Here is a 12,816-nt window from a genome sequence, read left to right as displayed (position 1 = left end):
ATAACCCCTTGGTACCCGGTGCCACTGCGAAACGGTAGGATACCCGTTATGGTAGTGTACCAGCATAAACATGCAAATTTGCAGATAAGGCAACATCGTTCTCAGAATATTGAGCAGTACGCTCCCATCGTTACCTACAAACGAAGTTGGAAATAAAGCAGGTCCCAGGCCAGGGGGCGGGGACAAGGCTGCCGGTACAGGGCCGGCCATTTGAACGCATAATAATTCCGAGTTCATATTTTTGGCCTATGACGATCAGCAGAAAGTTAATTGATTTAAGTGCATGGGCGTCGCCAGGATTTTTTCTAGAGGGGGGCAAAACATTTTTTTTGAAAAAAATGGCTTGTATTTCTCAACACATTCTCGATTTATCAGTTTTAGAGGGGGGCAGGGACATTTTGCCCCCCCCCCCCAACTCATTAAATTTACACCACTTTGTCTTCGCGCCTCTTTTTCTTTCTCTTTTTCTTTTTCTTTTTCTTTTCTTTTTCTTCCTTTTTTTTTCTTTTCTTGTTTTGCTTTTCTTTTCTTTTTCTTCCTTTTTTTTTCTTTTCTTGTTTTGCTTTTCCAGGGGGCACTTGCCCCCCCCCCCCCCCTGATCGCGACGCCCATGTTTAAGTGTGTGGATTTTTATATCCTACTTTTAAATGGTCTTTCTGATTAACATCATTTTGTTCCATAAAGCGCGTTTTGTAGCCCAATTTGACTGTTCTAACTGAAGACCCAGTGTTTATTGGCGCACGAAACATCCAAAACAGTTATTCCCAAACAGCAAAACTAGTAAACAGCTTGATGTGGTATAGTCAGTATATGCCGTGGTCCGTGGAAGTGAATAATTGAACTTTTATGGACTTAAATGTACGAAAGAAGTTTTTAAAAAGGGCCATGTTGTAATTTCTTTGTTCCCATAGAGGCATTTTTTCTTTCTAGAACAGACCCTAGCTGCCAATTGCAGTGGTGTTCACCTATTTTTGTGTAAGCGCCACCTTCTCTGTGCTAATTTTTAGTTTCATTCCGAAAAAAACCCACATATTCTCCTTACGTACAAAATTTTTCACTTAAACGATAAACACGCGTGAGAAAAATGCCTTGATTTAATTGCAGACGTGTGTGTTTTTTCCCCATTAAGTTGGGGGGGGGGGGGGAGGGGAGCCACCCAAAATGAAAGTCTTCATTCAAGGGGTTGCAGACGCCCAAAAAGTTAAAAAGAAGACGTTTTTCGTTAAATACACCATCCTGGAACAAAATCGAATTGGGGGGGGGGGCATGCAGCGTACGGCCCTGCTAACTTTTGCGCTATTATTTTGCAATGGAGCGTACTGGGCAGTTTTCAAAACTCGATATTGGGGAGATTATCTTTGGATGGAATTGTTTTCTCGAAAGTCATATTGGATCACCACCCAAAAATTAAACAGAAAAGGAAAGATGAAGAAATAAGCTTTAATTTGTTAATTTGATGGGCGTCTCAAGCACTTTGGAACGTTGAGTGAGCATTTTAAATATTTTTTGTTATCACTGAGGTATTATGGGAGTCGATATTCCTTCCTCCATGGTACAAGTACTACTAGGACCATAGACATTAAGTCTATGACTAGTTCCCAATTAGCCGGAGGGCGCCCTCTGTCACTTTTTACCAGATCAATAAAGCCTTGTTTAGCGCAGCAGGTGTATACCATCCACCCACGTCAGATACGTAGATCACAGAGCTAGGACCCAGCTCTATGGCACGATGTACGCGACATCACGTCAACGGTCAGTGAGGCTATTGTCAGAAGTTGTTGGTCGACAATAAGGCATTGTGCACAAAGCTCAAATCTTTAATCCCTCAAACTTCTGTCCTATTGAGGAGGCGGATATAGCTGTTGATGTCATAAGCATTTTACTGTGAAATTACTTAGCTGTTTTAGTCTCGGATCTGAGGTTAATTGTAGCCCAAGGACTGCGAACTCGGCGCGTGGGAACGGGAACAGTGCCCGCTAGTCACCCATCAATGTGTTTCGTGCTGCCCGCTACACTGGTATTCTCGTTCGGGTCGTCGTTCGGACCCCTCGTTCGTTGACTTCCCTGCGGTCTACTGTAAATTCAACTTTTGGCGTTCCGGTCATCATCGTCAATTCGGCACTTTATCTCCAAGACTTGTTGGATAAGATACCGAGAAATACGGAGACACTGATTTCTTCTGTGTGTACATGTGAGAGGAAAGTTTTAATTTCGTGGTTTGGGAGATTTCGAACTGAGGGAAAGATAATTGGAGCTTCAAAAATATTGTCTGAGATGTGACGATGGGATGCATTCCCTCTGCTGTAGCCGTCAAAGATAAAAGTAAAGGTAGGTGAATATTCACAATCATTTTTATTGAGAGTTTTATAAATAATGTTATGACGAATGTACTTTTTTTTGGGGGGGGGAATTATTGTTAGAACGTTTATTATGTCAGGAAGACAAGTTTGTTTGGTGGTGGTGTTTTAAAAAGTTAGGCCTTTACAGTTTTTAGAATAAACAATTACTTGTATTAATGAATTAAATTTCTTTCATTGTTAAAAATGTATAATGATTTGCAATATTTAAAAGTCTCCCGTCCTTGGTCTTCATCATATTTGATGGTTTTCCCCCTGAAAAATTAATGTTCAACTTGTAAGATAATTATTAAGCCCTATCTAAATTTACTAAGGCTCTGATTTTTTTTATTTCTTTCTCATTTAATTAATCTATAAAAATAATGTAGCAAAAAATCTATTTTGGAGTAAAACTTGCAAATGACACACAGTACGTGTAAATCTTAGGTCTGCACATGTTAGTTAAAATATTCCCAGGTTGATATGGTTTGAGCCTTTTTGGAAAGAATGTCCTCTGATGCCACTTCTTTGGTTGTGTACAAAGTCTTTTACATTTTTCAAAGTATTTTTTAATATTCTGTCTAACAAAATAATAAATGTTTCTCAGTCCCAGTTTCGTGTCTTTTCAACATTTTGTAGTGACTGACTTTCATTGAGGTAGGCCTATATGATGAAAAAAGTGGCGTGAGAATGCATCATTCTTTCAACTTTTTTACCCAACTGTGTGTAATAAAAAATTCATTGAAGCGTCGTCATCAAGTCCAGCACAAATATTCCAAACACGTATTCGTACAATACGTTTGATGGTTTTTCATGCCTGGCATGTTTGAATGAAAGACTCTTGTCACAAAGACTGTATATTGGTTTATTTAAGAGCTCATTGTCACCTCAGTGCTTGCCCTACATGATCACTTTTTTTTGTTGTATTTACGTTGGTAGGATAAACTCGGTGAGGGAGTGTTTTGTTTGCTTGTCGTTGCTAGGATCAAATAGGATCAAACCACCTGACTCTGTTTGATAGTCTAGGCTGTGCAATTTTTTTAAAACTAAATTTGACTTGGAAATGAGTTATGACTTATGCAATAAAAGTGTTCTGGTATGATTTGTGCTTTAAATTTTTGTAGTCACCTTTGACTTGAATTACAATGTAGTAACAAGTTAAACTAGACTGAAGTAGATTTGGCTTAGTGTCGGTTACTTTTTCAGATGTCATAAATTGAGCTCAGAACCATTTCTTGATAAATTCTCTTAGAAAAAAAAACACTTTGAGTAGTCACAAATACTTTAAAATGAGAAAATTACTTCCTCTTTCCAGATCTTTTAATAAATTTTATTCAAACGAAAGATCTTGCAAACCTGCATTGTGATACAATATGTACCTTCTAATGATCTTAATCTGATTTGTTAATTATGTTGTAATGAACATTATACAGGGTGAATCAAAAAGAAAGTGACCTGGATTAATATTGTTTCCATTAAAAAGCAATCAAATTTAAACAAATGAAGTATGTCGTTAAAGCGCATGTTCTTCCACTCATCTGAAAAAAAAGAAGAATTACTGAAATTGATCTATGCTATCGAAGTTATGCGTGTTCTGCTGAAAGGAGCCATTTTTGTAGCTGTCCATGGAATGCCATTGGAAGCTATTGAGCTGATTGAGAATGACAGATTACACACACGCATTCAAATACAATTGGGATTTTAATCATTTGAGTCAAGACTGAAACATTATTTTTACTGTCAGATTTTGTGTTTTGAATATGAGGAACCACTCTTTTTTTATGAAATATTGATGGCAATTGTTTTTGTCTGTTTTCTTTTGCAAGTTTTCATTCATTCATGGCTGTGGGAAAACGTATAATTTGTTTTTATTTTAATGGGTATTCATAATTGTATTTAATGGGTATACATCAGTTCGCAGACAGTAATTGATCAGTGGTGGACAGCTGAAGTTTGTGATCTTTTTATTGAAATAGTCATAACTTGGGAATAGAGTATGCAAATTAAGTGAAACGTTACAGTTACTAGTCAATAACATTTACTTCATCCCCTATGTTTTTTTTTTATGAAATAGAGCATGCCACATATTTTTCTAATTTGGTCACATTCTTTTTGACTCATCCTGTACACTCTTATAATCAGCGGGCAAATTTTGCAACAAAATGTTCCTGTTTTGCATCTAATTCATTATTTTTTAATTGTAAAGGACAGGATAATTAATTACACATGCTTAAATCGGTAAACTTTTTTACATTTTATACATGGACTGTTTTATTTAATCAGAATTAGTCCAGGTAGGCTTTTAAATTGTTCCATTTTGGCTACTCCAACAGTGTCACCGGCTCCATCTCCAAACACTTTACGAGGGGACCTGATATCACGCGATGAGGCCAGGCAACGAAGGAACAAAGGCGTTGCTGAGCACCATGCCAAGGCCAACAAAGTTGCTCAGGTAAACATAAAAAGATGTCTGGAACTTGTCAACTACCTATTAAACATTAATAAAAATACTGGATGCATTGTATGTTATGCAGGTGTGTCATGAAACATGTAGACTGGTTGGGAGTAATTTAAAAAATCATTCCGGTTTTAAAAACCTGAAGAATCGAGATTTTTTTTACAATTTGCCTTTTTTTGTTTACTTTTGTTTGAACCAAAACACTTCCTCTTTGATTTTCACCTCTTAAAACAGTGTCTTTCATATTCTCTTTCAATTTCTGGTTTTTAATCTCACTTAATGAAGTGATTAATGTTTTTTTATGGATATTTTTGTGGACAAAAAGTGGACAAATGAGTCACTTTGTCCACTTACTATAAATGGCCATAAAAAACATTTATCACTTTAATAAGTAGACATTTAATTTGAATGATTTGATTCATTCTACTCCAGTTCCCAACTTCCAAACAATGAGCACTTACTGCACTGCATTAAACGTCGGTGTTAAATTTACACCGTGTTTTATCTTAATTGGACCATCTGCTACAAATACAAAGTAAGAATTTAACACTCCATGTTCTAATTATGTAGACCAGCAGGAGGGCCTTGATTTCTTTTAAGAAAATAATTGTTCAATGGTATATTAATCAGCTTTGTCTTTCATTATTTTCCAATTAACGGCCAGTTATTTTCTTGCCAGCAGACGATTGCGTACAATACCATGGCAGAGAAGGAGCTGATGTCCACCACCTCGACCGAGCGATCCTACCGATCAGGGCGGGCCTTCTTAATTAGTGCAACGGCAAGCACCGTGGCTGAAAATAACGGTATGACATGATTAATTTGATCCTTCAATCATTATTGCACTCACAAACACACTCTGTGAATAACGTTAATGATTATTGCCACATAGGTGAGCCATTTTGAAGCTCAGACTTCGTGACGTAATTAAGTGACTAGAAAAAAGCATGGGTATATATTCATTAATGAGGTTTTTCACATAACAGGCTAACAATAGTTTTCAGTGTAAATTTGTCCCACAATCTTATAGAGAAAAAACAGACATTTAAAAGTGACTACGATATGCGTCCCTTTTATCTTCTGTTTTCTCACTTTTTGCCTCAAATTTCAAGGACGTTCAATTCCTCTTATAACATTTCAAAGTGTGTGAATTTACTGAAATGAAATTACCTAAAAGCTTAAATCTTGTAATTTTTTATGTTTAGATTTGTCTCTTGTAACAGTTGTCTCCATTTTGTTAGATTTAGGTATTTAAATTCACCCCCTTCTGAATAAAAAGGACAGCGCATTGAACACTTTCTTAGAAATCCATTTCTGTTGGTGCGCGCTTTCAAATTTAAGTATAGATTCTTGTATTTTTAACACGTGAAACCACAATAGAAAAACCTGCTCAACCAAAAAGTCAATACAACAGCGCACATGGGATTTTGTTGCTAAGATACTGTGATATGGATGTTTGTGTTTTGACAACAGCGCAATGTGGGCCACAAAAGAGAAACTTGGATCAAACTACTCCATTCAGAGTATTGTATTATCAAACAGTGGTGATTAGTTGTATATGAAAGTCATGGGCAGACAGGCCGGTACCCTCCAGGGGAGGCCTGAGAAATTCGAGCCTGTTCCACTCTGTCGATTTCTTTGATCTTGGGAATGAAAGCCCAGAAACCTCCCACAGTGTGTGTTTAGGCAAAAGAACCAGTGTTGTGGTGGAGTCCATCACAAGTTCAGTCACGAGAAAGTCGGAGAAACAGTGGATGAACAGTAAGAAAGGAATGCCTTTGTCAAAGCTCATTGGGATAGCTTGTGAGTTGAATTGGGACTGGAGGACTTGTGATGGACTTCGGCGGACTCGATGGACTCAATTACATCAGTGAAAACAACACAAGCAAATAGGCATAATTTCAATTTAAACTCCACATGCAAATTATGCCATTCAGCTCAATTCTCACAAGTGGCGTTGAATGTGCTCATGTTAAGGAATTCCCAGTGATTTTACAAATTGAAGATGAAAACATAAGAACACATAGAAGAAGTTCACATTGGAGGTATTTTGATAGTGCCATAGTGCAGCAGCTCAAGATGAACATTTGACTTGTCCGAATGGGAATTGAAATGGAGCAATATTAGACGTGACAAATAATGATATACATGTAATGTGAAAGACTGGCACTAGTCCACCAGTGTGGTTCATAAAAAGCACATGACGCCTTATAAGTTAGGTCCAATGCTTTTTTTTTTTTTTTTTTTTTTAAATCTCTTTCCCACCAAAATTGCAAGCTGGTGTTTGTGTACAATAGTAACATAACAGCCCTCTGCATGATTGCTTTTCTTTCTGGGAGGCTTTGTTGCCTCAAAACTGATTGCTAGGTAAACAACGTGCACATGCAGGCATTGGTGGTTTTCATGGATGATATGTGGCGATATTTACCACAACATTTTCTGGAAACGCAACAACTAAACTGTACTGAATAGTCATGTTATTTTCACTTTCTGCCGACACAAAATCCGATAAAATTTTGTTAAAGTTTTTAAACCAGGGCTGTGCATTTTTGAATAGTTAGGCCCAAGTATTTGATTTATTCCAGCTTGAACTTTATTCAATCCATTTCAAAATTCACAGATGCGCCAGCCTTAACTGGGCACCGATCAGGCTTTGCCTGCACCTGAGCTTGTCAAAAATTAACAAAGAGCTGAAAAAAAACCCGTCAAAAACAGGAAGAAATTTGAGTTAATATTCCTCATGGAGGCTCTCCAATCATGCACGATAACAGCTTTCAACAAAAGTGTGGCATATGATTGACAAACAATCAAACCACACAACTTAAAACGTGTTCATCATCTCCTTAAGACCACTGTTATTTTTTTCTCGAATATTTGAATTGAATAAAAAGTATTTTGATATTCAATTGATGACCTGATATTTGAATATTGGTATATTCGGCAGAGCCTTATTTTCTACTCATTGGTTTTACAGTGAGCATGTATTTGACAATATTTTTGGATATTGCTTCCCATAAAAGATTTGATATACTGGTACGTGTCAAAGTTCTGCTCTTAGTTTTCAGGATTTTGTGAATATTAGACATGCTATTGTTTGACAAATTACCAGAGTGACACTATAAAACCTCCAGATGCACCAACAGATGCGCTTGTGCACTCATGCATTGATTATATTCAGTGGGGGTTTCCCCTACATTGCCCAGCTAAGCCACTAAAGTGTTCTAACAACTGTTTTGTGGAAACTTATCTGTTGTTACCTTTGTGTATTGATACTAACAAACCACCTGATGGTCAAATGGCCTTCGCGCTTCACCACATATTTGCACACATATCCGGGTCTATATATTGATTAGGATGATACGCGTGTAAAAGATTTTAGAGGCTTAAAGTTTAAGCTTCTTTGTCATTGAAAAATATTCAGCCTTTTACTGTGTCAGACATTCCAAATGGACAAGTCATATCCTGGTCTTTCTTAATTGTAGAACGCCTTCATCTGAGGACCATGTCACACAAATCAATGTTCACAACTTAAAGAGCCAACCAAATGACAAGCTGACGATTCTTGGGAAGAACAAAGAACATTTTTATCTAGCAGTTCATGGATATTCCTTAGAAACTTTAAGAGAATTCATATTGGAAATGGCCCAGAACAAGTTTAACTGTAAATTACCCCATGTAACACGGCCATTAAGAAAAACTCATTTGGCTTGGAACATGTATGTCTGATGATTGTTTGTAGTGAAGGTTTTAAAACCAGTTTTGGATCCAATTCCAACTGCCTATGGTGACAGAACTGCCTAATAAGGTGACAGAATGTAATTTGGAGGGTTGACTTAAATATTAGATGTTCATTAAAAATGTTTTAAGGGGATCCATGAAATTTTAAAAGCTGAAGTACTGGCAACTGAATTCAACTACATTTTGTTCATACATTGTAACTTTACAGCATTTACTGATATAGTTTCACCAGTGTGTTTTCTCACTTTCATCTCCAAGCTTTGAAATTTCTTAGCCTAGCTGTTGTGTTAAATTGTATGTTCCCCTTTCTTGACGCTTTCAGGTAGCGAGCAAGGGTCATCCTCCACCGTCAGTGATGGAGCCAACCCGTTCAGATCAGAGCAACAAGGAGCTGCAACCAGGAACAAAAATGATGGCATCATCGCAACCTCCACCAAACTTCCTTATGCGGTCCCTGAAGAGGAGTCTCCACATCAGCTGCATGACCTCAGTGATGCCAAAGGTCATGAGGTCAAGCTGCAAAATGGTGGTGTCAAAGGTCAAAGAAGTAGCCAGGACGTGAGTCTTGTCGAGGTCAGCAAGACCAGTGATGACAGAACTCAGGAGTGTGAAAACAATGGTGGAAATAATTCCCGCTCGAAGACAGACGTGAATATTGATGAGCATGAGGTCAAGGGTCAGGAGACTATCCTGGTTTCCCAGACCAGCCAAATTGATGGGGATGAATTAGAAGTGGAGAAGCCGACAAGGACCGTACAGTTTGCAGCGGACGGAACTGAGGACATGATTGAGATTGAGAGAGGAAATGTTGATGAAGATGAAAGAACTAAATCAACTGAAAACGGGTCGGTGGCGACTGCTGGCTGTCTGCCCGCTGGGTGACTTAGCGACATTAGCAACATTCATGTTGTGAAATATGAACATTCTTCCAACATTGCTTTCTTTATTTTATTTATGATCTTCAGTTTACATACTGTATATTTATCAGATGTTAGGCCAAAAAAAAAAATACTCCGGTCTCTGGTCAGCGCACGCCTCGATTTTAACCATGCGCGTCAACCTTTTTTTTCCTCTTCAAATTAACACGGAAGCTACAACAGCGCCCTCTATTGCCGCACCTCCTCAAATGTTTGTACCAAGGAGCACCAAGGAATGGGGAAATGGCACCAAGGCAAATTTTGGAGAACACCAATGTATAATGAGGGCACAAAAAAAGCAAAATAGTACCCACCTTGTCTGTACAATTCAAGCTTGAAAAAAAAAAAACGCGTCGCCGCATCAATTCCGGAACTTCGGTCTGACCACAGACCGATATTTTTTTTTTTTTTGGCCTTACATGAATTGACTAAAGTCACAAATCAGTGACTACTTTTTCCATTCTTTCTGCTTTCCATCACTTTTGTCCTCATCACAATGCATGCAGGAAATATAGGTAGGGTTATTGTGCAGTTTGGTGAGAGCTAATTGTTTTTTTTTCCCCCAAGAATAAAAGTGCGACAGGGTGTTTTTTTTCCTTTTAATAAAACATTAGAACTCCACAAGAAGCTTGTGAATGATTGTGGATAGAGCCTGACGTTTTTCCATTATATTTCCATGTACAGTCGTGTCTCGCAAAGTCATTCTGACCTAGCCAAATTGTTTGTTATATCAGAATTTTGTATTAAGAGGAACATCAGTCCCATTCATTGTGCACATAAATTCACAGTCGGGACTAAGGCTTTATGTTTGTTATAACCAGAATTTTGTATTAATAGAGTTTGTACTAATGAGATTCGACTGTATTTCACTTGCATTTAGTTTTTAGGTATGCCAAGTTCTGAAGCTTTTGAAGACGAGAATGAGAGGCAAATTTTGTTCATCTTTCAAAGAAAATTTTCTTTTTGGAGGCCATGCAAGCATGATTCAAATGAAACGTGGTTTTGCATTGTTCATCCATAAAATTATTAATTTTCTATGATTGCAATCACAACTCTGTGTACAATTTTAAAAAAAAATATTCTTTTTAATGGTATATAGGATTATCTGCTTTATCCCCAAAGTATTATCAACATTTAAAGATCATACTCTATGAAATTGTTCTGTCCGGCTTGCTGTCATTTAGAAGAAATCAAGAAATGTAGGTGATTTCCAATGATCAGTTAGTTGATTTTTAGAAATACAGATTGGTATTCATCTGGACGAAATCATGTTTCGTGATCAAAAAGTTGTATGTGTATGTATTGTCACTGTTTTCCTGAAAAGTGTAATATCCGCTGAGCTGAAAGTTCAACAGGTTAGGTTTTGAGCTTTCTTCTTTGGATTTTGGTGGTGGTATTATTAGAAAAGAACAAAATGAATAGCAAATGATCCTGTATGGTGGGAAAGGATATATCTGTCCTCCAGATAACACTGTGTGGACTGTTGAAATAGTACCGCTATTAAATAGTACCGCTATTTAATAGTGACGCTATTTAATGCCAATAGCGTTATTCACATGTCATGTTAATGATCCAAATCATGTCAAAGTTCACATTCGTGTACATACATGTATTTACACTTGGTAAATACACCTATTTATGTCGACACAGACAAAGCCACAGGAAGACGAGCATGCAGAAAACTCATCGGTCCATATAACTTAGACTTGCCAAAGTCTAGTCACCATACCATATCACGTGTGTGATCCAGAACATTTGGAAATATGTCACTTTAGGTACATGTACAATGTATGTTCATCATGCTACCGTGTTCCTATTTACACTGAAGAATCATACTGTAAAAAGTTTCACACAACAAAATTGCCTCAAAATCTTTGGTGACGAATAAAATTTGAAAATCAGAGTTTTGAACACAGCTTGTTATTTTGTTGTACCTTGTAAGCAGTCTATTTTAAGTTGTGTGATTAATATACACAGTTTCATGTACCAATTTGACAAAATTACTCTTAGGAAAACTATTTTACATGTAAATTTTTCATGGATATTCCACAGCATCAGCTCATCTCAAAACCAGGAAAAAAGTTCTTTTAAGCAATTACTACACCAGATAATATTTTTTTGGGTCAACGAATTCTGAAGTTCAATTGTTTGACAAAATTACTCTTAGGGAAAACTATTTTACATGTAAATTGTTCATGGACATTCCACAGCATCAGCTCATCTCAAAACCAGGAACAATGTTCTTATAAGCAATTACTACACCAGATAATTTTTTTTTTTTGGTCAACGAATTCTCAAGTTCAATTGTGCACTCCTGGTTCAAGTATACATGTAGTATTCAAGTATACATGTAGTTCAATTATACATGTGTATAATAAGACTGAAAAAAAGAAGGAAAAATACTCATCAGTGTTCATAATGAGGTTGGGAAGTATAAGCTCTTTTAAAATCAAGTCGGCCTCAACAATTGCACATAATTAGCCCCTTTAATGCAACATGCTAGTGAGTAACCATTTTCCAATTAACCAGAAATTAGTAACTAAAATCAATTGTCTGAAAAATTTTTTTTTCCAGTTATTTCTAGAACTGAGCTTGGTAACAAGTTGACTAATGACACTACCCTTTTGTCAAGCACGGCGATGTTTGCATTAGATCGATAATGAGTCCCAAGTCCAACTACTCCAGGATAGCGTGCGACAGACAGAATAAAATCTATGGAAAATCGTTGGAATATTTACTGGCTCCAAAATGATAGGTGTAATTTTCAAGGTACCTTGGCAACAGGAATGTCCAAAGATGATTTTAGGGGCAAATGATTGTTGTCATGTCATTATCAACATACAATTTATCACAGATGTTGATTTTGCTGCCCTCGAGCGACAGTTGGAATTATATGTGGGTCTAGTGCTGACATTGTCTGGTTCCCAGACCAAAAGATTCTGACTATTTAGACGCGAGCGTCGGGAATAATTGTCAGGTCTAGGGAACGAGACTAGTGCTGACAGAAATGAACATTCTCTAGATTTAGGATCCAAAGTTGGTCATTTTCTTGTCCTTGTTTACTTTGTGATTTGCCAATCAAGTATCATTAGGAATGACTTCAAACAATTTTTTTGTTAAAGGGAATGTACATCATTGGCTTTTGCTGTAATTTTCAGAAATGAACTATTTTGAGGGGTTAGTATAACAGATCAAATATTGTTAAACTGACATGTTTGAAGTTTTGTGTTCGAAAATGCTGGAAAAACCAAGAAAAACAAAAATGTTCAAGTAGTCTGGTTTTCTGACTCCACTAAAGATGAAATGGATCAATTTATAAATGCTGGAAAATTGTAAGGTAATGGAACCAGTCTAACTGGCCTGCACC

At 37.0% G+C, this 12,816-nt stretch overlaps 1 protein-coding gene across 3 annotated transcripts; it reads left to right on the top strand.

The window, feature by feature from the left end:
* Positions 1-2,027: 2,027 nt before the first annotated feature.
* LOC119734417 lies at positions 2,028-9,596 on the top strand. Of its 3 annotated transcripts, none has more exons than XM_038207916.1 (4): positions 2,028-2,322; positions 4,670-4,788; positions 5,474-5,600; positions 8,855-9,596. In XM_038207916.1, the coding sequence occupies exons 1-4, from the start codon at positions 2,283-2,285 to the stop codon at positions 9,412-9,414; spliced, it is 846 nt and encodes a 281-aa protein (XP_038063844.1). In that variant the 5' UTR covers positions 2,028-2,282; the 3' UTR covers positions 9,415-9,596. The 3 variants fall into 3 exon arrangements, with proteins under 3 accessions (XP_038063844.1, XP_038063843.1, XP_038063842.1); XM_038207915.1 differs by having other exon boundaries at positions 2,028-2,328; positions 5,477-5,600; positions 8,855-9,595; XM_038207914.1 differs by having other exon boundaries at positions 2,028-2,328; positions 8,855-9,595.
* Positions 9,597-12,816: the final 3,220 nt, after the last annotated feature.

Source organism: Patiria miniata, unplaced genomic scaffold (genome assembly GCF_015706575.1).
Source record: "Patiria miniata isolate m_02_andy unplaced genomic scaffold, ASM1570657v1 HiC_scaffold_27, whole genome shotgun sequence".
Lineage (NCBI taxonomy): Eukaryota > Metazoa > Echinodermata > Asteroidea > Valvatida > Asterinidae > Patiria > Patiria miniata.
Note: the sequence above shows the minus strand (reverse complement) of the source record. Positions and strands in the feature narration are given on the sequence as shown.

Coding starts and splice junctions, on each gene's coding strand:
- LOC119734417 (XM_038207914.1), top strand. CDS start 2,283: ATGGGATGCATTCCCTCTGCTGTAGCCGTCAAAGATAAAAGTAAAG. Junction 2,329..4,669: donor CGTCAAAGATAAAAGTAAAG/GTAGGTGAATAT, acceptor CTACTCCAACAG/TGTCACCGGCTCCATCTCCA. Junction 4,789..5,473: donor AGGCCAACAAAGTTGCTCAG/GTAAACATAAAA, acceptor TTTTCTTGCCAG/CAGACGATTGCGTACAATAC.